Genomic DNA, 24,855 nt, shown 5'->3' on the forward strand with positions numbered 1-24,855 from the left:
AAAGACTGGCTCTTAAAATTGCTAATAAAGTTGTAAATATTAACAGTTGTCCTACTCAGAGGACAAGTGTACCTTGCAGCAAGTTCAACAATCTCAACACTTTCTCACACCTGTCTAAACTGCCCTTTTTCTGAGCCTTTGCGTTATAACTCTGTCAACGCCTCAAATCTCCCTCGAGGCAACGCTCGTCTTTACCACCGCGTCCAGGAAAGCTACGATTATTAAGTCCGTTCACCACATCTACCGCAACTTTGCGTAGTGCCTAAGCTAAATTAGTTCAACAAGTGAGTGAATGTTGGGGTTTGAGAAACTTCCACAACGTCGCCAAAGTAAAATAAATAAGGCGGAGAGGACAAATGCAACCCCAAGCATAGATTCGTACTAGATTATCTTCAAAAACTGACAAAAACAACATCGTAATGCAGATTCTTCACTGTCTGGTCCAATAAAAAAATGGAAAAACAACCTCCTTATTGTTGCTTTATAATAGAATATGGCAATTATGGTAGATATGTAGGATATATGTATAATTATAATAAATGTATAACATTTAATTACATAGAGCTACCCAATACAAAGGCATTATAGAGATTTGGTTTAAATTCCCATGACGCATCAGCGCAAATACTTCAAAATCAATGTCACTTATCTGGTTCACTGCTTTAATACTGAATGAGATGGCAACATCAGGAAATTAATATTATTACAAGCATTGCGTCTTCTTTTTACCACTCACTAAGCTAAAAATTGGAATTTGAATTGCTCAATATTTCCTAACCAACACCTGTGGTTACAATTTCAATAATTGTATTAAATTATGAGCCTCCCTCAATCACATAATAAAGGCAATAACGGAATATGTAAACTTGGATTCAATGTCTTTTGGATGATGTCATGCTGTAAACATTGCACAACATGTGAAATATTACGCAACAATTTTCTTAATGTCATTTGTGTATGACGCTATATTCCGGATGATGCTAAAAATTTATTATTTGCTTTCTTAATGGACTTTTTCCCCACAATACGTCGATAAGAGTAGTTTATAAGTTGTGTTATGAATACGGTATGTGTACTTGTGATGTCTAATACTTGAATACGTTGAAGCTAAGGACTTGTAAATGTTATTTTCTTCTCTTACCTTGGAAGAAACTCTTGACGCGGAGGTAGGAAACAGCAAGGCGCAAGACAGACAGTTTGTCCAGTTTGGAGATGACGTCCGGCGGGAACGGCAGCAGGCTGGCCAGCCGGTCCAGCTCGGCGTTCAGCCTGTCCCGGTGCCGCTTGGATGGGTTCGTTTTCTCATTGGCGGACGACGGCTTCCTGGTGAGGTGTTCGGTAAAAAGGGAAACACGCATGGAAGTCATAAAGATATTGTTTTCCTATCAAAAAATCATGCATTAGCCTCATTCACTATCCCAAATTGTCACTGTGGTTTTGTCTTTTTTTTTCCTCCTCACACATTGCGAAAAACGATGAGAAACATGTTGATGTTGACTTGAAATTGGCTTGAAATGTGACGGTCACAACATGACATTTTGACTTTTTCTTTTCCCGAAATAAAGCTTAACATGTCCGCTGATGAAGCCCTGATGGATGGTCTTGCTCTACAAGATGCCATGATCAATAATTGTGAGTACCTGCGTGTTTTAAAAGGTCTGCTATGAATTGATGGACAAATGTATTTGAGTTGTTGTTGATGGTTTTTAACAGAAACACATGATCATCCCCGCAAATGTCCCTGCCTCCGAACTTTTTTTTTTTTCTGTAGCTTTTATCGGTGCACCACACAAAGCTGGTTTGTTCTTCGTCCAATGACGGCAACTGTCTTCACAGAAGAAAAAATGGGGGGGAAATGATTTAAGCACTACGATATAGCTGTCCTGAATGGCATGAATTATAGATTTGTATTCACTGGGGGGCTTTTTTTCTCTCCTTAGTTAAACTCAACAACCCCTTACACTTGGTTATTTAAGGAATACAACTTACAGTTAACTTGATGTCTCAGTTCATTATACTCATGATAAATTAACCTTAATTCCTAAATGATTAAGTAAATAATACTGAATTACAGCATTGGACTGCATTTGCTATAGTTTTATAAATATATGACACTTAAAAGTTTCTTCACTTTGAAAATGAACTGACATAAAACCATCTGACACTGCAGGCTTCTGCTTCATTATTTAAATGCAATAACAGCATTCCAAGAGAATGAAAGTACTTTATTTCCTTTTTTTAATCATGTTTGATGATCACTTCTAAGAATCATATGTTTTACTCATTATCTATTAATGAAATTGGCAGATAATTTTGGTCTTATGTCTACTAATCAAGTACATTCATATCTTAGATTAGAATGAAGGGAATGCTTACAGGTTAAGAAATATATGTGATGTTTAAATTGGCATGAACTTGAAATTATTGGTTTTTAGTCCGATGCATTCTTGGGTCAAAATGCATCACAAATATAGGGAATGTTTAAAAAATAAGCAGGTATGTCTGGTTGCAGGTTTCCTCTAATTTGCATTTTTTTGTTTGTTTAGAAAATAATATACAGAATGCTTCTTAACTGCTTTTGGACTGGTTTCCTCCGCTTCCTTCCCGCGTACATGCAGTCTCCAGGAGGGATCATGATCTTGCGCTCCGTGGAGGTAACAGGTGCGCTATACAAGGAAACAGAAACCCACAAACGAAAACACACATAGAGGACTTTTCCACTTTTCACAATGCTCCCAATTCCTTTTAGGACTTAATTAAAGTAACTCATTTAGACATCCAAAACAGTCAATTACAGCCTAGGTAACTTCTGGCTCCAAGTGGTGCCAAAAGTCAGAAAAGCAAAGTTAAAACACATTCAATCACAACTTATTTTTAACAATTTATCATGCAAAAAAAAGTACTCACCGGGAATCGCGGTGCTTGTCAGTTAAGTCCAGTCTACTGTTTCAGTGGAGTCACATTCAGCGCAAAAAAAGATAGATGCGTCTCGGGTGGGGGGTGCACCCACTCGAAAGTGGCAAGTGATAAATCCACGGGTGAATCTAAATCAATGGCAGAGGTCCGTGCTGATGTTTTCATCCGCTTTGTTCTGCTGGCGGCAGATGTTGCCTGATGCTTTATACCCAATTGAGGCGCCTTCACTTCCTTGCCTTTCAGGTGGCGGATTCCTCTGAATGACATGTCGAGCTCTTCGCACGCAACTCCGCCTCGTAAACAGAGCGCGCGCGCACACATACACGCACACACACGCGCGCGCGCACACACTCCGACGCTCATACGTTCGAGCGCATACGGGCACGCACGAGGTTTGTGGTGCTTTCAGGCGTCGTCCGTCAATTGGACATATCAGTTGTTTTAAACGCATGGCAGTTTTCTCACATCTTCGAGATAGCTATTAATTCTGAATAGTTCAATTTTACAAAAGAAGTGCCATTTAGATATATTTGACAGTTTTTGTCTCGTTCATTTAGCTTCAGTGAACTTATTACGTCAGTTAAACTTGATATATTGTTCTGTACATTTCTGGTGCTTTAACGTGACTATAAATGTAGTTAATTTTGGAAGACATGTTTCTGTACATTTCCGGTGCTATGACGTGACCGTAAATGAAGTGAAATACACCTTGAAAACCTTGAAATTTCAAGCTAGTTTAGGTTTTAACATGAGACACGTGAAGCGGGCATCAGTCCAAACGGACTCCTCCATGCATTCGGAAAGGAGCGTAAGGGGCGGGGTCACACGCTAAGGGCAGCCCAAGCCACTACGCTTACATTCATATTGGGACTGTCTGCGGCCGGCGGCTTAAGAGCAGGAAAAATTCTCCTCTGACTGCAAAACTGGTTTTGCGGGGAAATTTGTTATGCTCGAGTGAGAAACTTCGCCGAACTGGACTATGTGTGGTATATTGTTAAATTATTTCATGTTTTTTTTTAAAACGTCGACTCTGGGACTGGTTAAAGCTAATGTGTCAATTGCAAAAAACGAGTGCTCGGGACGGAAGTTAAATTATCATACCTTCAAAGCAAGAGCTCTGTAGGAGAAACTAAAATCTGAATTATTTTGCTAAAAGGATAATAATGGATAATTAGATTGCTGCAATATTTGATTATGGTACCAGCTGAATTTATTATATTATATTTATATCCTATATGGAATATCTCGTTATCATCATATGAAATGTGACCCCCACAAACTTTTCATTTTTTTTAAATTATTTGACAGTTTAACCTTTGGGCCTATTACCCTTTTGGCTCATCTTTCTATCCTTCCATGCAGTTTCTCATTCATATTGTTGTCATTATATAACATATTAATTCATACTTAGTAGACTCCAATACACCCAGACAAGGATAAGCAGTGTGGAAAATGAATGAATGAACTCAGACTTATCCTTTCAAATCAAATTCTACATTGTTTTTGAAATCATCCCAATAATACAACCCAGGTAGATTCCACATAATAACATGTAATTCTTCTTGATAATGATACTATTTTTCAAATCTAATTTGCTTTATTAGATTGCTCAATTGGAATCCAGCAAGCTATTGCTGTATTTTCTCGCATATAAGCTGTATTTGTAGCTAAAAAAAATGATGACTATCAAGGGTATGGCTTGTATGTGCACAAGACCTGCTATACTCTGTTTCACCAGTAGATGTGGGCAAAATAACATTTACTATTTTTTGGTTATTTTCTGTTTTGCAGTAAGAAAACAACCATTGCTGGATGAATTAATTCCTTATGATATTGACCCTAGTAATGTGCTTTTGATTCATACAGTATTTAAAGAAATACCCCGTGTGATGATTTTTCTTAAGATTTTCCCTTCAAACTAACACATTTGTACTCACTATAAAAACCATGAATATGGAGGTGAAAATTATGAACCAGGGGGTGACTTATACCTGAGAAATTGTAAAATTCAACAATTTTATGGCAATTTTAAGGGTGCGGCTTATATGCGAGTAAATACGGTAGACATCTATTTTGGAGGGGGGTCTTAAATTACTACATGAAGTGGTCCAATTGCCAAGAAATTGATGGGTGACATAATTCGGCTGAAGAAATTACAATAAAAGTGGAGTCCAAACAATTTTACTCAAAATCAATCATGAAAAAAATATAGGAGAAAATAGCTTTTATTGGTTTCAATGAGCCAAATGTGGCTACATTATAAATACAATTTGACCAAATGTGTTTTTATTTCTCTCTTGAGCAGGGAGATAAATCCACACTATAAAATTCTGCTTCAATTGCACTGACATTTTTTTGTTTTTGCTTTTAAAGTTTGTTTTGCCTTAAAATGACTGTTTGATAAGAGAACATTTTAATGTTTGCATTTCAACAATAAAGCGCGCTGATGAAACCTGCCTCGTCCTTCCAAAATGATCACAAACCAAATCAAGCGAAAATGAAAATGTTTCCAGTGTACTGCACTGCCTTCTGCTGTCATGATCTATATTGCAAGTTATTCATACAGTAAAATACTACATATACACACCACTTATTTACGGAACATACCTTTAAGATACAACAACTACAATCAAAATAAAATTCATTCCACTCTAGGAAAAGAAAAAAAAGGGCATTTTGTTATGGTCTCTTTTTTCCTTACAATCCCGTTCAAACACCAAGAAATACCTCATTTAATTTGACCTATTTCCTATTATTTAACTAATAACTCAGTTATACCTCATGTATATATTCAAGGCAAAACCTCCGCTTAGCTTGATATCTTTTGTCAGTTTGGTACCATTATGTTGGGAGTGATTTTTTCATTTTGTTATGTTTTTTTGCAGGCAATTACTATCTTCTGGATTGGTGAGTTAGCTGTCGACAGAAAACAAATATCAAACATTTGCGGTACGGTCTACTACATAGTAAACGCTGACACTGACTCTGGCGCCAGGCCGGCAGGGAAACTTCATTTAACTCAGCAAGAGACCGCAAGCATGCTCTCATGCTGCCCCACGTTCACGTTTCATCTTAGACAGCCATGAAAGAACATGAGAAACATGAGAGATCCCATCAGACGAGCTGGCGTCCTCGGTGGAGGTATTGCAGTGTAAACCTAAGCTCAACACTGTCATAGCTTCTATTAAAGCTAGACGGATGGTTTGGTTGCCTAATAAATCCACTGGCATCATCATCCAAGATGCCATCTAGATTAAGCCCAGACTTAAAGCCCCGCCGACATCGCTCGCGTCCGTCCACCTTCGCACGCGACTGCGTGTGAGCGTTGGAGTGACAATGGAGCCGTTGAAAGCCACATGCCAGTTGCAATAGTATGACTTTCATTGATCAAGGCGTCACTGTGGGACTTCAAGGGAGGCGTAGAGAGGTGACATGACATGTCGGATTCTAATGGACGTGAATCATTGATGAGACGGTCACTTGCAGATGACACCTAACATCCACTCGTTTCATTTCTGTCACAATTATTTAGGGCAGAACCGTTAATGACATTAATGATTGCTCAAGGCGACAAGACAAACAAATGCACGCCGGTTGACGTTTGACAGCGATAAAATATCTTAAACGTCTTAATATCACCGTGAAATGTGATCGGTTATCCTAAAGTGCACTGAAATGAAGTCACGCTATGTTTCAGGTTCAATAAGAAGGAGATGTAAAAGAGGAAATAAAAGCGCAAAACATCCCTGGCGGCAATGTGACGGCTGCAAGACGGGATGTTGACACCGGAATGGTAATGTGAAATGAGCCAACAACTGCTTATGCTAACAATATGCAGGCCTCGGAGAGATGTGCTCATTGGGTGTTAAACACAGCTGCTGATAAGCAACTTTCGTGGATGTGTACAAGTGTCGACAGCGTGGAGGGAAACCAGTCACGAGCCATCCGGCATAGACAGGATAGTGTCAACTGTGAGGTCACCAAGGCAAACACGCACACACGTTTGAACAAGGTAACTCTTAAACACGACTATGAAAGAAAAAAAGCATTCAAGCATCAATGTTTATTTCACAATGGCACAATCAGTCACCAAAGAAGTGCAATGTTTTGTATTCCCTTCGCTTTCCTTATTACTGAATGTTTATCTTTCTGTAACTCCTTTAAACTGTTTGAATTCAAGAACTACTGTTTCTCAGTATAATACAATAGTGCTGGCATAGTGTAATGTCTTCTTGTACCGGCACCCCCGCTCATTTTTTTTGCAGTATACTCGTCTAGAAGTCATTCATTTAATTGCTTTAGGTCACCAGCATTTTTGAGTATTATTTTAAGAGCTTTGCTGTCAGTTTCTGAGTTACCTCTTACTGGTAGAACGAACCTGGTGTCTCATCCAGTTTGTTGGAGCTAAAGTGGAAAAAGAGGGTGGGGGGGGTTGAGAATGATTACCAGCTCATATTGAAATGGTTTCCTTTTTCCTGCCATTATTCAAATGTAGGAACTTAGAGAGCATTGCACTAATAACACCTTTTACAGAGCAATCCATCTACTCTAAGCATAGAACCAATTGGAAAAATAGATATGAGAATTCGTCATTATAATCCAGCAACTATGTTAAATGTTCTTGGGTGTGTGCATATGCTTGAAAAAAATGCAACTTGTTGCTCATCCCAGAGTCTACACAAATACTGTAGAAAATATAAGAAATATAATGAATGCAAGTTAGAAGCTCTAAAGTTAAATGTAAAGTCTTGCACGCCAACTTCATACAGTACACGAATGAGTAGAATAAACGCTATGCAATTTGGCGGCTAATTCTAGCAGCTTTTGTTCATACAATGTCATTGACTGAGCGAAACCCAGGAAATTGGAAGATTCCCTCAAATTGATGAAATATTTCAGGAATGGAACACTCACAGCGTGGCTCTCCGGGTGGTCTCGGGTTACTGGCACTGCTGCCAAATGATGACTGGAAGTTGTGGATGGTTTCTTGAAGGATCTGCCTCTCTCGGCCCTGAAGAAAACACACAAATTTGGTTTTAGAATTCCTGGTATTGTGTAAGAAAATGCTGCTTAAGTCCTTTTTAAAGGAAAAATAGGACTAAGAACCTAAATTTTGTCTCAATTACACCTTTGTAAGGGAGGGTAGCATTTTTATTGAATTTATATATGTCATTTTACTACCTTCCCAGCGTTGAGCTCTGATATGGCTGCCAAGATCTGTTGTCGAGGTCCATCTGTTTTAATGCCAAGCTCTCTCAGGTCTCCATCTGTTAGAGTCAAAAATGCTTCCATATCCACCTATAGGATGAAAAGTTAAAAAACTGAATGGTTTGTCTTGACGCCTATTCAGAAGATAGGAAGAAGTACCTCCTGTTCCTCAAATATGGGCTGATATTTTTCCAAAGAGAGTTTCTTTAGGATACTTGACAATTCATCTATAAAAAAAAAATCCCAAATTACCATGCAATCTGCAACTAAACATATAGAAATGTATTCCATTTCTAGAAGCGTTACCGTCATCGGTGATAGTTCCGCTACTTGAGCCACCGCTGCTCTTGGAGCGAGGATGAGAAGAAGCAGAAGACAAGGAGTCTCCCTGGCCACTGGACGGTTTCGGGGTCGGGGAAGGAGATGGGGTCAGAGTGGGCGACGTGCTCTTAGAAGTGGACGAATTCCCAGACTGAGGTCGCCTCTTCAGATCCATCTTCTGCAAGGAATGAAGGATTTCCTATCAGACTAATTCGGAATATATAACAAGTGAATAAAATGCTGACCCTTCTTGAGGAGATATCAGAGGTGACCAGATTAGGATTAGAGAAAGTGTCAGGGAGGCTGATGTCTGCTGTTGGCAGGGTGCCAGTGGGCGAAGAGAGTGGAGCTGGACGTGATGTTTGGGTGTCCTGTTTCTCAGGTTGGATCTTAGCATCGATCAAACCCGCAGCTTTCTTCCGTTGAGCCGCTATCTGGGCGAGAACGCCGTCTGCACTCCCCCCTGGTGGAACAAGACAAATGCGCCATTGCGAACCATTAGGAATTTACATTTCACAATCACATTTGCCTTTTAAAATTAATCACCAAGTTAGATTATGTTTTTATTCTGTAGCTCTGATTTAATTCAAGATTTCATAATGATTTAATACCAATATTTTTGACCTGTTTGTTTATGTTCTTCCACAACTTTGCATTTTTCACTCTTATACAACACTCCATCATTTTGGTACCTTTAAAAAAAGTCTTTGTTGATGTATTTTTTCTTCTTATAACGTTATGTGAATATTTTAAAATATGATTTTTTTGCTTATAATATATCCAAATCCACAATGTCATGCTTTATATTGGAGTTGTACAACTGATGTGCAAAAAATGTTATTCCATTGAACAATCTCAGCACATTAGCCATCATAAGATGTATGTTTATTATAATTATTATAGGTGCCATAGGTTTTGTCGGGCTACTGCGTGTATTTCTGCGGCCAACTGAACCTGAGCGGTTGTGCGTGTCCCGATTGAGCCCCGCCACGCCATTGGAGCCCCCAGAGGAGTGAGGCGAGTGGTAGTGCCCCGAATTGGAAGGAGAAGAGGACGAGGGCCCTTTGGGAATGCCAGGAAACTTAATGGACCTGCTCACCACTCGACTGATGGACGTCTACAAAGATGAAAAGCAGGTAAACAAAGACACAGGCTTTCTTGAAGTATTTGTTGCCATGTAATCACTCACAATGTCGGAGTTTCCGCTGCTGTTTAGCTTTCTCTGGGGAGGCATGGGAAGCCGTGGCGCTTCACTTTTTCCCTCCCGAAGGAGGTGCGAGCGGTCAGAGTTCCAGGATTCGAAGTTGGACGGCGGCAGGAAGGGAGGGATGACCGCCTTCAGCTTGTCGTTAGGCAGCCGGGTAAGGGGCGCTCCGCTTCGAAGCTGAAGGAGAAAAACACAATCTCAGATTCCTGAGAAATTTTGACATCTGCCTTGCGACAATACATTTTTGAACCATCAAAAGGTCAACAAAAATATTGCTGTTATCAAAGTTGAATTCATTCCTACCATTGTGGTAATTAGCATGTCCTCCTTCTCTGACAATGACCTGCATAGTAGACCTGGGAAAAATAGCAGTATAATGTAAGTTTTTTTTTCTGTGTGCATGTCCTCTATCAAATATTATTCAAATTTTCTGTTTCACCAGCATCTTTGGTCTTGACTGCCCAGACAGCACTGATGTCACTTCCTCCTTGGGTACCAGGGGATGCCAGAGTGGCATTCGCGGTACTCGCAGGATTTATTTCAGCTTTCATCGTGGCATCCAGGGACGTCTCCGTGCCGTCGGGGAACGGAGCCAGCCGGTTGGACAAAAGGCCGTGCCTCAAGGTATGAGTCAGCTTCAGCCGCCGGAACCGATTAGACATGCGACTCCACCAAGACTGGACACGATGTTACAGTCCAGCATTTCCATTTGTGGGGTGTTGTTGAGAAAAATCGCAGCATAAACAATTATTGGTGATTGTTTTAGCTTTCAACTCAAAAGAAAAATAACCAATTGAAGGCTTGATATTCAAAAATCTGTAAAACTGAGTACGCAACAGAGCAGCGATTGGGTTTCTTCTTTTTTTTAGATCACATATTAGAGCAAATCTATAACAATGAAGAAAATAAAATACCTTGAGGCCTCCTTTGTCATCAGGTGGCAAAGGAGCATTGTTGAGGGGATGTCTGCCTTTGGAATGAGTCACTGATGTCCTGCCTCGATGTTTGGATCTTTCCTTGTCTACTTGCATACACACGGAAGCTAGCAGTCGTACCAGCTCAGTGTCTAAAAGAAACCACAAAAGATTAAAAAATTGAGTCAATAATTCAAGTGTAATCAAGTATAATAACGACTTTAAAGCTAGCATGTTGCATGACCAAAAAGAAAAAAAAACATTTTGTATTGCAGGTTTTAATACATAGCAGTGGCTACCAGGATCATTCAAGAGCATGACCAAATCAAAAGCCGTGTATCCATTCTTTGCTCGAAGGTTGACATCAGCCCCTTGACCCAGTAAGTATTTCACAACATCTTTATTTCTGGAAAAAATACAATAAAATGTTGCAAATGAAAATACTGTATGTATATAATATATATTGAAGCTATGCACAAGTAATTCAACTAGGGTTAAACTTCTAGTTTACTGTTTGTTTGTTTTTTTTTAAATATATTTGTACTTTAAAGCATGTTATCTTTCAAATGAGTACTCTTTGCTGCTCACCCATGATACGTGGCCTGCATCAAGGCTGTCCAACCATGAACCCCGTCTTGTTTATCGATGTCGGCCTTCTTCTCCACCATCAGCTGCACAACTTCTAACTGGCCGCTCACCGCTGCTATCATGAGTGGCGATGCTCCTTCCTGATTGGACGAATTCACCTGATTGGAATCCTCTTCTAAGATTTCTTTGACCAGCTGGGAATTTCCTGAGCATAAACAGAGAAAGAGTTCATTTTACAAACAACCGTATTGTTGTTTTTGGAAACGAAATCACCCCAACATACCAAGTTTGAGGGCACTGAACACATCTGGTCTTCGTCTCTCATCATCTGGGAAGAAACATTATTGAGGTACGTACGGTAAACCTTTGTTGAAATTATTTTTTTAAGGCATTTGGAGTTGTTATTTTTACAGATTGATGCAAAAATAATACATAATGATTTTAAAAGTGTTAAAAGTTTGTAAAATATTTCTTGTAGTATATCTAATTTATTATTTATTATTATTATTATTACTTATTTATTAATTTATCTGTGTACATATTTATTACCTATTTATTTATGTATAAATGTCTTTTTCTGTGTCTGTATTCTCACCCTCTCGCTACTGTGACAGTGAAATTTCCCGAATACGTGATGAATACAGTTATCTAAAAAATACTTTTAGGTTTTACATTTTGTTTAATTGAACAAATTGGGATTTTATTTGACCTATTCTTTATGAAAGTGTGAATCTGTCAATGTCTTGCACTTAGAAGAAATGCATTTCCAAGAATTTCCAGCTTTCCAAAAGAACCTCATGTATAAAAGTTACAGACCTACCAAAGCCAAAATGCATCAAAGAGGCTGAATAACCGTGGGAGTGGTCACTTCCTTTGCCAACTCTTTCACATTAGTGTTAAGTGTAGCAACTTGTATAGTACAATACTTTGTCTTCATTTGATGTACCATATGTCATTCAGAAGAGACCAACAGCAAGGAAGTAAAAGGGCACTTACTGTGTAGTGGAGCTAAACTAATTGGTGTCAGCACCCGTACAATGAAATTGTTTAACATGCATTGTACTGAGTCTTACCAGTCTGTGGTCGCACAGTAGTGATAGAGTCCAGGTATGTTTTGATCTCTCTCTGTTTTAGCTGCATAGCAAGCTCAAATGCCGTCTTAGACAATACGTTAACTCGGTCTGGATCGGCGCCACGCTCCGCCAGCTGCTGGGCTACAGCCACCTCGAAAAGGAAGGAACACAAGTTGATGGGTCATTGGCTTTTGAATTTCAAATGCACGAGCACACAGACAGGTTAGGAAAAAGGCCTACTTTCCCACTTAACGCAGCCACCATTAAAGGACCCCAGCCGGTAGTTTTCTGCGTAAAGCTAACATCGGACCCCCACTCCAGCAGTAATCGCACTATGGCTTCGTGGCCGTGCTGGGATGCCACCATCAATGCTGTAACGTCCATGAAATCTCGCACGCCGCCTCCCACGCAGCTTTCGGCCGATCCGAAAGCAACCGCGCTGTGGAAAGAATGCCCACATAACCACAATTATTCAAAAGCATACAAAACTCACAAAAAGTTTTGAATGAAATTTCAGGATAAACTTAAAATGCACCATGAGAACATTACTAAAACCTACAATAGTAATGCCAATCTCAGTTTTTGGGCATTTTGCTGTTCATCCAAACATCTAGTAATTGACAAATATCGTTTTTTGTGTGTGTGTGAATAGGAACACCTCAATTTCATCATTCATGATTGACGACGGGGCACCCAAACCTGCAGCTGTTGTTATTATTTCCATTGGAAACTGCCTCAGTGGCCGCTGCCAGATGGTCAAAGTCATCGACGAAGGCGTCGCTCTCCAGAAGGAGCTTGACTACGTGAGTGTGTCCCCCACGTGCAGCCATAGTCAGGACGCTTGCCCCCAGCCTGTTCCGTCCGTTAATGTCAGCCCCGTTCTCCAATAGGATGTGGGCGACACTTAGGTGACCAAATCTAAGAATGCAAAGACACAGAGGATGGATGACTATTACATTACTTTTTGTCTTCATCCTGCATCCTCTGTGGTACGGGTGTCAAAGTGGCGGCCCAGGGGCCAAATCTGGCCCGCCACAGCATTTTGTGCGGTCAGAGAAAGTAAATCATGAGTGCCGACTTTTTGTTTTATGATCAAATTCAAAGGAAGATTATAGAAATATTTCCTGTTTTTCCCCCTTTTAAATGAATAATCGCATTTTTTTTAAATCCCTAATTAATCTATAACAAACTGAATATTTAGGCCGTTTGACCCAGTTCTTTTAATCTGATTTTTAAAAAAATCTAAATACTATATCTGAAATGTTCCCTCTTATTTTTCAATGTAAAAAAAGCTGATGTTTGAATTTAGGGGCAGCCCGACGGTCGTCGGCCTAACAGTTAGTTCTGGGTTCGAATCCAGGTCGGTCGTCCAGTGTGGAGTTTGCATGTTGTTCCTAGGCTTGCGTGGGTTTTCTCTGGGTACTCCAGTTTCCTTCCACAAACTAAAAACATGCAGAGTGGGCTGGTTGAACACTCTCAATTGCCCCTAGGTATGAGTGTAAGCATGAATGGTTATCCGTCTCCTCGTGCCCTGCGATTGGCTGGCCACCGATTCGGTGTGTCCCACGCCTGTTGCCCGTAGTTACCAACTGGGATAGGCTCCAGCACCCCGCAACCCTTGTGAGGAGATGCAGTTCAGAAAATGCTTGATTTGGAGTAAATACTAGAATAGAACTCGTCCAGCCCGAGTATAGATGACATATTATGATGCTTTTTAGCAGTGAATTTGTATTACAGTATAAGATCTTGGATGTGTCAGCCCACCTGGCAGCCTGCATGAGGGGGGTCCAGCCGTAATTGTTGCGACTGTCCACCGATGCCCCCTTTCGAAGCAAAAAACGAACCAAGTTTTCGTGACCGCTGGCCGAGGCAAACTGCAGGCCGGTGTTTCCCTCTTCGTCCGTGCAATCCACCGGCACAAGAGACAACAACAAATCCGCCTTGTTGCACTCGGAGCCCGCGTCCGAGCGCAGCCTGCTCTGCCGGCCGCAGTCTTTCGAGGCTCCGGGCTCCAAGATCCCCCTTGCCGTTTCGTAGTCCCCCTCATCGCATGCCCGGAGGAGAAGCAGCGAGTTCGCAGGGACGCCGAAGTTCATGGCTGCCTTCCTTTCTTTTAGATCGCTCACGTTAGACTTGAAGTGATCGAGAAGAAGAGGTTTGAACTTTTCCTGTCATTCGGCCTGCGTTTGGACGTCATGATGCGCAAACTTCTATCGACGGTCAGCAGGAATAACATCCAGTAAAAAATATTTTGCTACGATTTAACGATAACTATTCACGTGGATTTTTGTTTTTTAAGAAAACTGTTGAACATAATGATGTGGATGCGCGGATAACACTGGCCTGGGAGTAACCCGTTACTTGTTCAAGAATTGTCTGACTCGCATCAGTTAGCCGGATGTCTTTTCCGGTTCTCTTTCAAAATAGTAGTTTATCAATCGACATGCCATGTATTACGACTAAGTTAAGTGTTTATACGCATGTCTAACTTGTCTATTTTCATCTTAAAGGGAACGAGCGTTGTTCACTGCACACCTCAAGTGGTAAGAATACATTTATTACCACTATTACTAGATTATTTTGACCATTTACAGGTTGATTAATGAATAAAAAAATGTTGATATATATAATGGCAAGATTATAGTGACAATTACTGAGAACTAATCAAGTAAAATAACTTAAATTGCTATAGTATGTATGTATTCAAATCACTTTTCTTACTGCTCTGTGTTTTGCCACTAAGTGGCGTCGTCACATTGAGGACAAAAGTACACAAAGAAGAAACAAAAAGAACCCGGATGACCAGTACATATACATCAACCCGTCTTATGCTAGTCCTCTTCCTTGCAAAGCTAACCACGTTGTTGGCGTCTTTTCCTGGCTCACCGCTGTTCGCTTGATCTTTCTTCCGAATAAGTCGGTCAGGAAATACTACAATGGTATGCTCATACCTTAATAATGTTATTAATGCCACTACGAGCTATTAGAGGCTATTAGATAATGCTCTAATAGCAATATTAAAACACTTTTTGTTTCGAATGTGCCTGCATGCGAAACAGGGCTAGCTAGCCCTTGTATGCGCGCCTAGAAGTATGTAGTATTTTAACCAAATGGATACAAAGGAATCTGTATTAATATATTCATTAACAACGTTAATGAAATGTTATGCTTTGTTTACGCAGTTATTTGGTGTATTTTGGTGCTAAGATTTGTTGATTTCGTCAATTAAATTTATTGAGTACGTATATTGTATTCGTGATCAATGAAGTTTATGTAGTATCTTATTTTTAACGATATAGGCTTTCAAGGACTCTGGGAAGGCACCCGTTGAGAGCGAAGCCAAAGTTCACCGCATCCGCATTACTCTCACCAGCCGTAATGTCAAGTCCCTGGAGAAAGGTATTGAAATTCTAGGAATAAGGCCGATCTATTATTAATCTTTGTCATTTTGCGAGGTCTTCCGACAAAGATTGTTTTGCCCATTAGCAATGAAGATTCACTTTTAATCTGATAACCCTGATGTGTTATATACGCTATTCTGAGCTATTATTTTAAAGTACTAGGTTACTACATTTAAAATACTGTTCTTTAAAAGTGACACTTGTATTTTATCCCAATCAGTGTGCGCTGACTTGATCCGTGGTGCAAAGGAGAAGAACTTGAAGGTGAAGGGGCCAGTCCGAATGCCAACTAAGGTAGTAACCTGCATTTTTTTCCACCGGAAAAACTCTTAAAACTGGGTTTCGTATTTCTTATTTCTCCTGTTTTTTTGGCAGACCCTGCGTATCACCACCAGAAAGACCCCTTGTGGTGAAGGCTCCAAAACTTGGGATCGTTTTCAGATGCGGATCCATAAACGCTTAATTGATCTGCACAGTCCATCTGAAATTGTCAAGCAGATCACCTCCATCAGCATCGAACCTGGTGTTGAGGTCGAAGTTACCATTGCTGACGCATAAATTTGCAATGAGGCAATAAAGAATATGAAATGAACCTGATGTTTGTTGAATGTTGTTGAATTGGAGGGCTTCATAATGGCATGATATAACATTTATAATGAATGAATGTAATATTTGTATCCTAATAGTATGATAGGAACACATTTTTGGAATGTTGGATAAATTTGTACACAAATGGCAAGGCTATGGTTATATTTAAACCCTGCCTATTAAAATCAAGGCACTTGGGCTAAGCAGCATCCAACTGAATGATGTGATGTCAAGTATTGAGCTGAATTATACAAAACTAGTTGATATTGATATTAGGGTGATAAATATAAACTTAATTTTGGCTGAATGTAAAACTGCATCTGGATTAATCCTTCCACATATTTTAGTGGTATCTTAGATTGTGCCATTATGTTCCTGGACTGCAAGAGAAATAGTATCTTTAGAATCTAAAGATACTATAGGTCTACATTTTACACCTATAGGAGAGCTCAACAAATGGGCAGTGACAGCATGTGATGTCAACTCTCAAAGCTGATTGGTTGTAAAAGTATATATTCTTGGCATTTCTTTGACCTCACACCATGGTGCTCTGTGTTACAACTGATTGCTTGTCCCATTAGTTCATTGGCCAATGCCATTAAAGCTCTGTTGGAAGCGCAACAATCACTTTTACCCATTTTGGCAAGGTTTGGGTGTTTTCTTCAACAACAACAAAAAAAAGAAAGGAAACTACCATGGAATCGCTTGACATGGATTTGACTTGTATTTCATCTGCAGAGGTAAAGTGCAATAATCCTTCTATCTTTCTCTCTTTTAATTATTTGTAGTAGTTTTTGATACCAAATGTTTTCCAATATCTTTTTAAACCTCCGAATTGCCATGTTTTTTAAACCTGAATTTGCAGATAGAATTATTAGGAGAACCAGATCAGCAGACTATCAAAGTCTACCTTCGTGTCAGACCTTTCTCCAAAGAAGAGCTCTCTGACAATGAGGATCAGGTATAGTAGACAGAAAAAAAAAACTTATCTGGCCTGTCCTACATTGCTTTTCATATGACATTTTACTTCTACATTTTTAATCAGGGTTGTGTCGTGATACAAAATGAGCAGATGGCGACGCTGCGGGCCCCGAAAGGTTCGTCTGCCTTAAAGAACAGCGAGAGGGGGATCGGAACGTCTGTACACAAATTTTCATTTTCCAAGGTCAGTGACCACTCATGATGCAGAACTTTTACAGTATCCCACTCTTAACTAAACATTGCAACTCTCTCTTGAGCTTGCAAAAACATAGAGGCATAAACCCACAGTTTTTGTCTTCGAGTATTAATGTCCAATTGTGATAGAGTGCACTGATAGTCAATGTTTTATTCAAATTGCTATGTGTTTGCATGTTTAGATTTTTGGACCAGCGACAACCCAGGCTCAGCTATATGACCAAACTGTCGGCAATCTAATGTCCGATTTCTTGGACGGGAAGAATGTGTTGATCTACAGCTATGGTGTCACCAATGCGGGTAAAACATTCACTATGCAAGGTAATGTGACTTTAACATTTGACTCAAGCTGTCATTTTGAATTGTCTTTAAAAGTGTTGGTCACTCCAACAGGAACTTCAAAAGAGCCAGGAATATTGCCTCGAGTTTTGGATGCCACCTTTCAGTATATCAGAGGGCGACAGTATTGGGCCATGGATGTCAAGCCCTATCTTAGGGACGAGACACGGCGTCTGGATGTCGACCAAGTAAAGCAGGAGAAAAGTGCTAAAGCTGCCATTTTAGCCTCATTTAGAGAGGTGAGATGAGTTGGAGTGAGATTAAATTGGTGTATGATTGTTTACTTTAAAACATTCAGTTTGATATTATGTCTGTGATACCCTCTGTAGGAATGTGATCCAATGAGAAGCTATGGATCAAATTTGTCCTGTTTTTTCTCCCCCACTGATCAGTCAGGTAACCATCAAATTCATGAGTTTGTAACATTTTTCATTTTATTTTTTTTAACTCTGCGATACTAAAAGGAAATTGGAAAATCTGGTGAAAATATCTTGACAGATGAAGCGAGCTGCCACTTTGCTTTATGGGTGGGATTCTTTGAAATCTACAATGAGTATGTCTACGATCTCCTTCAACCTGCATTCTCCCCCAAGCCCAAGAAACGCGTCGCACTCCGTGTTTGTGATGACGGTGCTGGCAACGCTTATGTGAAAGGTGATAGGGTGGATGGACCCCAATCCGTTGGCACAGAAACCATGTCAAATACTTTTTCTGTCTTGTATCAATTAAACATTTTTTTAGATCTTCGATGGATCAACGTACTGAGTTTATCCGAAGCCAGCAAACTGTTGCACTGTGGCAATAAAAACCGAAGTGCTGCAGCCACCCGGATGAACCAGTCCTCTAGCAGAAGGCACGTGTTCCACCATTCCAATAACTTATACTACGATTTTCCTCATTTCATGTAGTACTTCAAATAAGACTATACCTTACCCTACAGCCACACTATATTTACCATGAAGCTGCTGAAGATAGAAAGAAATGCTGTCAGATGGATGTCAGAGTAAGTCTAGCTGGGTGTTTTTTAAAACGTCGGGGTCTGGGAGCCAACAATGCTTTCGAAATCCTGAAGGAAATTGTCAGAGTAGCAGCAAATGGAAGTGAAAATCTAAAAATTTGTGCTCCTTAGGTTTTCTCTGTGCGACTTGGCTGGCTCGGAAAGATGCAACACAGCTCAAACCTTTGGGGAGAGGCTAAAGGAAGCAGGAAACATCAATAACTCGCTGCTCATCCTGGGAAAGTGCATCAAGGCCCTTCGCAACCACCATAGCGAAAGGTAGATACTGTTCCTGTCTGTATGGCTATTGGCTGTTTGTTTGGGCATTTAGGGTGGTTTTCCATCCAATCAGATTGAAGAGCATCTCTATCCCTTTTCGAGAGAGCAAACTCACCAAGATTTTTCAGGCCATTTTGTGTGGTGGGGGAAAGGCTTCGATGATTGTTAACATTAACCAGTGTGCCTCTACTTATGATGAGACTCTTCATGTTATGAAGTTTTCGGCTGTAGCCAAACAAGTAAGTCTGAGATTAGTTTAGCTTCGATGCAGCATTACGGAGTGACGACTCTGTCTTCTCTTCAGGTGGTGCAAGTGATTCCAGACAAGCCTCTGGAATCTCTATCTCACTGTCTGGTGGGTCCAAATGGTAAATCTCTAGTGAGGAATGGAATGATGGACAGGCAGGCCCTGGAAAGCTACTTGTCTGAAGATGATCTGCTCAATGAAGACACAGATGCCGACATGTCCTTACTGACACAGAACGTAATTCAAGATTTATTTTCATTTTAAAATGAATAAGTCCTCTAATGGCACACTGGATTTAATAGACTAGTGTAGTTATTATTACTCTCGTATTCGTAGCTTTATTATTGAACTTGATTTTATTTAATATTCTTGACTGTCCCGATTTGGTCGCCAGGAGCTAGTCGACGCCATCGAAAGCCTACGAGCAAAACTGCTGATCGAACGGAGACGAAACCTGGAACAGGAAATCGAGATCCGTAAGGAAATGGGCGACGCCATGTTACAACAGATCGCGAAGAGTCAAGAACTCCACAGGTTTGGAACGGTTGCCTGAAATGTTAAATCCATTCGCCAACGGTGCTTGTTTGGGAATGCTCAGTCAACAGATTGAAGAGCTGAAGGAGAGCTACCAAGAAAAGATGGAAAACACTTTTGAGATTTATAAGGATGCTATCAAAGAACACGCTTACAAAAGCGCCATAAGCAATTTAGAAGATGACTATGTGCCTCTTGAGGAGTTCATTGCCGAGCAGGAGAAAGTTGAGGTAGATTCTAATGGGTTTTACTCTGGCTCATTTGAAGATGTTAAGGGTGTTTCATAGTACATTTTTATAGAATGGTTTCTCATTGGCTTGTAGGCTCTGAAACGTCAGCTTTCACATTTGGCATCGGGTCCCACAACAGGCAATGTTTCTTCTGCTGATGTGTCATGTCAGTGTTCTCAACCAGTGAAAGATTTTGAAGCTGGAGGTTTGTAACTTTTTTTTTAGTAGAAAACTATACGTGCATAATTGTTTTAAGAGCTATGAATGCTTGGAAGTTTCTGAATTTTTTTTCCTTCTCTTATCCTTGTAGACAAAGAACGTTATAGGCGTCTCGGCGTGGAGAAAAGTGCCTTAGAACGCATCTGCGAGGATAAGCAACAGGTAAAAAGTTTGAGGGGTGCGAATTGACGTTTTTTTAAATAGTAGTCTCATTTGAAAGAATTTGGTTTTAAATCGGAGGGTCATGTGATGCATCAATTTGAAATGAATAACTTTAGTAATTTATTTAACATGCTCATTCACTTAAGCCTTTGTAGGGGACTCATTTAAATGTAATGGAAAGTCAACTTTAGTGTTTTGGGGGGGCTGTAAACACAATTTGTTATCATTTAGTTCCATCTTTTCAAAATGTACAAAATATATAAAAATGAGCAATAATTAAAATAAGTGAATGTAGATGTAATGTTAATTAACTTCCTGCATATGTCTTTGCAGGATTTTTTTTAAAACAGAAAATAATGCAATTTTTCATGAGTGCTGATTTATCTTTGGATTTTTTAAGACGAAGATCAAATTAGTATAAAGGATGACACCAATTTAGTTCATATACGGTTAAAGCTTATCTATTTTCATGTCTGCATCAAATGTTTTTCACTTAGTTGATACTGTCCTTGGAGAAAAGACTCATCGAAGTCGGTGAAACCCTACAGAAGGTTGGAGACGACCTTCTGGAGAAATCGGCCGAGCTAGAGATTCTTAATGTGAAGAACAAAGATCAGGTGAGATGGAAAAAAGAAATCTAGAGTGCAATCAAATCGCCATTATTTTAACAAAATACATCAACTGTTTTTTGCTCCAATAAGATGAAAACAACACAGGAATTGCTGCACCAGTCCTTGGAAAAAGACAAAGAAATTTCCTTCCTAAAGGCAGAAATCTCCAATCTTACCGCCAAGTTGAATTCGCAACCTGAACCCAAGAAAAGCTTTTTTGCCAACATCAGGGAAGTGGTTACACCGCCGCGCATTTCCGAAAGACGGACACTCAGGAAAACTACAAAGGCACCACGTCACTGACTAGTGCAGCATTTTGATCATGTATATTTAATGAGGCTATACTTTTTAAACCTGAGATATTTGACTTTTTAGAAGCGACTCCCATTTATTTTAATTTTTTTATGTAATAAAATGATTTTAACACGATGCCAGTATAGGACTCCAAATATATTTTCAGTCACAGTCGCACCGCAGTCTAGTTTTTATTTTGTTAATTTGCTGAAAAGTTATTAGACACGCCCTCATACATTTGCAAAAGAGGGTCTTTTGGATTTGTAGCCTGAGGGGGAACTAAGTCATAAAAGGCGCAGAGAGGGAAAAATTAAATGATCTAAAAAGACTAGGCTTCTTTAAGTGCAACCCTATTCTCCACAATTGAAATCAAGCCAGATGTTGAGTAAACAAATCTGGAAAGAAGAGAAAAAAAAAGTACTTTTAATGAAGTAATGCATTCAAAATTGAACTACAGGAATGATTATAATTGCATCATGCATTCTTGAAAAGGGAGAAAAGGACCGTTTTCTTCCATATACTTTTTGCTGTGTGTTAAATTTCCACTGAATGTTTTTTTTACATTATTCCCAATCACTCTGTCTACAAAATTGGAGTGATAGAAACGTGGCAAGAGCGCAGCCCCCCCTCAGTGAAAGGACAGTTGTGGTCGAGACAAGCAGCTGCTCTTGTCTTCACTCTCAGTGACAGTTAATGAGATTACCAATTGGCTTTTATCCTGCATCGGTGCAAAGGGGTCAATCACAGGATTAAAATTCTAGCTCAATTGACATCCCTTTATCAGCCTTTTTCTTCGCTCTCATCACTTTTCAATATTTTTGTCACTCTCCAAAGGATACTCGCTGATCTCTGGATGGCATGTCTTGAAGATCCAACTGGAATTTAGTGATGCTTTGCTTTCTATGAGCTGTCTTTTAAACCTTTCCATCTGAATGAAACCTCTTGCGAGGAAAGACTAGCGAACACAGTAGAAAGGCAGCCAGCCAGGACGGATTTGGCAAGACATCCTCATGCCACTTATAAATAACAAAATAGGAGATGACTGCACACTTGGCACAAACAAAGCTTTGACTGATGGCAAAGCTCTGGTGGATTCGTTGATTAAGGTAAGCTTAATTCTCTTAAACTCTTCTGGTTTTCCAATCTTACTTTGGATTTATCATGGGTTTGATTATTTGGTATGCTTGTATTCTTGTAATAATTGCCTGGTACAATGGGAAGTATGGTTTTGTGAGTTTGACCCTGTGGCTAAAACAGCACTTTCAGTGAATAGAATTATTTTTGCTTCGCTGCATCTTTGTGCTCCTTCACAAAAAAATGTAGGTTACACTGCATTTAGAACTTGTTTACGTGTAAATACATGAACCTACATTTTGATCAATTTTGCGCAGTACACAAAACTTGTTTATTTCCTAAGGTTTCTAATGTTTGCCATAAATTTGTATTCTGGGATTAAAGTATACTGTATGCAAACATATTTTATTGTAGTCCACTTCAATTGAGAATAACAAACATAACAAACTTTTAATTTAATTTAAATTAACTTCGATTACTATACACTGAGGTTTTAATCTTGCATTACACTAAAGTACTTGTGGATTTTTTTTTTACATCTATTTTGGAGTTTATGTAATTTGTTTCTTGTCACTTCAATTGAGAACAACAAACATAAACTTTAAATTTAACTTAAATGCACTTAGATTACTATACACACAAGTTTTAATCTTGCATTACACTAAAGTACTTGTGGATTTTTTTTTTAACATCTATTTTGGAGTTTATGTAATTTGTTTCTTGTCATATTTGACTTTACAAAGGTGGTGGCATGTTATCGACATCTAGCTTCATGTGTCGGCGGCTGCACTGACGGCTTACAGCTACGAGATGAGTTGAGACAAACGAGGGAGAGGGCCCGGGATTTAGCCACGACCATCCGTCTACACCTCACCTCGCATCTTCGGGACAAGAGCCTCCCCACGGAACATCGGAAAGAGATGGAGCTCCTTTGGGTGGCCTTCTCATCCAGCTTGGAGCTCCTCCACATTGACATGTGCAGGGTTTACAACATGGGAGAAATCTTCAGTGTTGCGGAATCTCCATGTTTGGTTCAAACTGGCTTGCAAGGTAATGCAAATAAAAGTCAATGTGTTGTATTGAAGATGATTTCTTTCACGATTGAGCATTTATACTATATCTTCAGACTCGGTGGATGTTGACAGTTTTATTGTGTAGGGTCAACAAGCAAACCATTAGACAAAAAAAACTTAAGTTGTTAAAAATTGCACATTTCTGGCTTTTAAAAAGGGAACACAAGAAAAAATATATAGTTGATAGTCTGCAATGTTACTTTTCCAGACTAAGCATTAAACAATATGATGGGATTATATCATGTAAACACACAACCACCACAATTTCCTGAGTCATAGGCTTTAATGAGTGACAACTATTTTTATTATTATTTGTTTTTACATCAATCAGTCTCCAACATTCTCTGTTTGCTTACGCCAGATAATCTCTGCATGTCTAAATCCCGCCATGGCACATTTTATTCAAATTCCAACACCGAATTTTATTTGGATTGACATCCGGATCATTACATTCTGTCATATTTTCAACAAGCCACGCATATATACTTTATTCAAAAATCTTGAACTTAAACTTTGATGCATAACGTGACAAATTTGCCATTTAAAATAACTTGAGTTTGGGGTCCCGTTCAGGAAACAGCAGCCACGTTGCCGCTCGAGCTCTCAGTCTGCCAGACCTAAACGGGGCGCTGAACGCCAACCCTCCCGATGACCTCGAGAACCAGGAGCGCCAGACTATGGAGCGGGAAATCAGCCAAATTGACCGTATGATCGATGACATGGAAGCAAAGGTGAACGTTTTGCGTTGGATGGTGGAGCCGCGAGGGTCACGTAACGTCGACTCGCTCGGCAGCAGTGATAGCGGCTCCCTGGCTTTGTTCTCTCTGGATGAGGAGCAGTTCGCTGGACACTCTCCTGCAGGCCAGCGTCGTCACATGGTGGCGCTCTTATTTTTATCTACGGTCATTTTTGTGGCGACCATTTTATGTGTCTGCATCTTTTTCCTCTCATGAATAAAAATATATAGTGTAATTTGCTAGGTTTTGTCAGGATAAAATAGTTCAAAAATTGTACTTGAGTGTACACCTGCAGTCCTAGGTTTGGAGATTGGTCGCTGTTCGGTTGAATGAAAAAGGGTCCTAAAATTTTTGATAGAGGGTGTAAAGGTATTTTAGCAAAAAAATTACATCTAAAAGGAGTAATTGAATGGAAGAAAGAAAAAAATGAAATCGGGGGGAAATCTGTATCTTTAAAAAAAAAATATATATATATATATATATATCATAAAATGTTAATAGTAACCAGCAAATTCTAATATTTTTATAGTAACAGAAACTGGCTGAGAATGATAAATATTTTTCTGATTTATTTTACTGATTATGTTGCAAAACTTTCAATAAAGCACTATAAAACATTGGGATTTTTTGTTGTTATTGGCATTAAAGCAAGCAGCTATTTTGTTTC

The 24,855-nt window shown here is 39.5% G+C and overlaps 5 protein-coding genes, 1 long non-coding RNA gene and 1 other non-coding gene across 7 annotated transcripts in view; 5 read left to right on the forward strand and 2 right to left on the reverse strand.

Moving 5' to 3' along the window:
- Positions 1–3,262, reverse strand: part of LOC144091451 (uncharacterized) — a 50,023-nt gene extending 46,761 nt beyond the window's left edge. The window contains exons 1-3 of the mRNA XM_077623764.1: positions 2,908–3,262; positions 2,574–2,666; positions 1,142–1,323 (exon numbers count right to left, since the gene is read on the reverse strand). Of these exons, the coding sequence (XP_077479890.1) occupies positions 1,142–1,323; positions 2,574–2,635 (244 nt within the window). The 5' untranslated portion in view covers positions 2,636–2,666; positions 2,908–3,262. The remainder of the gene's footprint in view (positions 1–1,141; positions 1,324–2,573; positions 2,667–2,907) is intronic.
- A 3,702-nt stretch (positions 3,263–6,964) lies between these two features.
- On the reverse strand, positions 6,965–14,579 carry anks6 (ankyrin repeat and sterile alpha motif domain containing 6). The gene is made up of 18 exons (XM_077623763.1): positions 13,992–14,579; positions 12,927–13,145; positions 12,468–12,666; positions 12,228–12,378; positions 11,438–11,482; positions 11,155–11,359; positions 10,866–10,972; positions 10,567–10,718; positions 10,092–10,329; positions 9,956–10,008; positions 9,635–9,829; positions 9,400–9,562; positions 8,691–8,908; positions 8,431–8,623; positions 8,284–8,351; positions 8,098–8,214; positions 7,831–7,927; positions 6,965–7,320 (listed from the first exon to the last, which is right to left on the reverse strand). Exons 1-18 carry the CDS (start codon positions 14,321–14,323, stop codon positions 7,271–7,273), a joined length of 2,802 nt encoding a protein of 933 aa, XP_077479889.1. The 5' UTR covers positions 14,324–14,579; the 3' UTR covers positions 6,965–7,270.
- On the forward strand, positions 9,613–14,770 carry LOC144091454 (uncharacterized). Its single transcript, XR_013305709.1, has 6 exons — positions 9,613–9,806; positions 10,095–10,276; positions 10,842–10,946; positions 11,238–11,503; positions 12,880–13,030; positions 14,738–14,770. It is a non-coding gene; the product is annotated as an uncharacterized LOC144091454 (long non-coding RNA).
- A 228-nt stretch (positions 14,771–14,998) lies between these two features.
- rps20 (ribosomal protein S20) lies at positions 14,999–16,220 on the forward strand. The gene is made up of 4 exons (XM_077624674.1): positions 14,999–15,166; positions 15,527–15,626; positions 15,849–15,922; positions 16,004–16,220. Exons 1-4 carry the CDS (start codon positions 15,164–15,166, stop codon positions 16,184–16,186), a joined length of 360 nt encoding a protein of 119 aa, XP_077480800.1. The 5' UTR covers positions 14,999–15,163; the 3' UTR covers positions 16,187–16,220.
- LOC144092161 (small nucleolar RNA U54) lies at positions 15,711–15,776 on the forward strand. The gene has a single exon (XR_013305992.1). It is a non-coding gene; the product is annotated as a small nucleolar RNA U54 (small nucleolar RNA).
- A 523-nt stretch (positions 16,221–16,743) lies between the features above and the next one.
- On the forward strand, positions 16,744–21,439 carry LOC144091956 (kinesin-like protein KIF20A). Its single transcript, XM_077624671.1, has 18 exons — positions 16,744–16,956; positions 17,082–17,177; positions 17,262–17,381; positions 17,575–17,713; positions 17,786–17,970; positions 18,061–18,127; positions 18,230–18,385; positions 18,473–18,584; positions 18,672–18,734; positions 18,861–19,007; positions 19,081–19,246; positions 19,312–19,491; positions 19,649–19,788; positions 19,853–20,018; positions 20,112–20,223; positions 20,329–20,399; positions 20,897–21,016; positions 21,101–21,439. Exons 1-18 carry the CDS (start codon positions 16,912–16,914, stop codon positions 21,311–21,313), a joined length of 2,298 nt encoding a protein of 765 aa, XP_077480797.1. The 5' UTR covers positions 16,744–16,911; the 3' UTR covers positions 21,314–21,439.
- A 162-nt stretch (positions 21,440–21,601) lies between these two features.
- On the forward strand, positions 21,602–24,567 carry rgs9bp (regulator of G protein signaling 9 binding protein). Its single transcript, XM_077624672.1, has 3 exons — positions 21,602–22,410; positions 23,122–23,428; positions 24,025–24,567. Exons 1-3 carry the CDS (start codon positions 22,315–22,317, stop codon positions 24,402–24,404), a joined length of 783 nt encoding a protein of 260 aa, XP_077480798.1. The 5' UTR covers positions 21,602–22,314; the 3' UTR covers positions 24,405–24,567.
- The last annotated feature ends 288 nt before the right edge of the window (positions 24,568–24,855 follow it).

This window comes from Stigmatopora argus, chromosome 17 (assembly GCF_051989625.1).
Source record: "Stigmatopora argus isolate UIUO_Sarg chromosome 17, RoL_Sarg_1.0, whole genome shotgun sequence".
In the NCBI taxonomy this organism is placed as follows: Eukaryota; Metazoa; Chordata; class Actinopteri; order Syngnathiformes; family Syngnathidae; genus Stigmatopora; species Stigmatopora argus.

Excerpts from the sequence above, each read along its gene's own strand:
- rps20 (XM_077624674.1), top strand. Across the intron at positions 15,627-15,848 it reads TGTCAAGTCCCTGGAGAAAG|TGTGCGCTGACTTGATCCGT; the intron begins GTATTGAAATTC and ends TATCCCAATCAG. Across the intron at positions 15,923-16,003 it reads CAGTCCGAATGCCAACTAAG|ACCCTGCGTATCACCACCAG; the intron begins GTAGTAACCTGC and ends TTTTTTTGGCAG.
- anks6 (XM_077623763.1), bottom strand. The coding sequence starts at position 14,323 with ATGAACTTCGGCGTCCCTGCGAACTCGCTGCTTCTCCTCCGGGCATGC. Across the intron at positions 9,563-9,634 it reads GCAGCGGAAACTCCGACATT|ACGTCCATCAGTCGAGTGGT; the intron begins GTGAGTGATTAC and ends TCATCTTTGTAG. Across the intron at positions 8,352-8,430 it reads CGGAACTATCACCGATGACG|ATGAATTGTCAAGTATCCTA; the intron begins GTAACGCTTCTA and ends TTTTTTTTATAG.
- LOC144091956 (XM_077624671.1), top strand. The coding sequence starts at position 16,912 with ATGGAATCGCTTGACATGGATTTGACTTGTATTTCATCTGCAGAG. Across the intron at positions 20,019-20,111 it reads CCGAGCAGGAGAAAGTTGAG|GCTCTGAAACGTCAGCTTTC; the intron begins GTAGATTCTAAT and ends ATTGGCTTGTAG. Across the intron at positions 20,224-20,328 it reads GAAAGATTTTGAAGCTGGAG|ACAAAGAACGTTATAGGCGT; the intron begins GTTTGTAACTTT and ends TTATCCTTGTAG.
- rgs9bp (XM_077624672.1), top strand. The coding sequence starts at position 22,315 with ATGCCACTTATAAATAACAAAATAGGAGATGACTGCACACTTGGCACA. Across the intron at positions 22,411-23,121 it reads TGGTGGATTCGTTGATTAAG|GTGGTGGCATGTTATCGACA; the intron begins GTAAGCTTAATT and ends GACTTTACAAAG. Across the intron at positions 23,429-24,024 it reads GGTTCAAACTGGCTTGCAAG|GAAACAGCAGCCACGTTGCC; the intron begins GTAATGCAAATA and ends GGTCCCGTTCAG.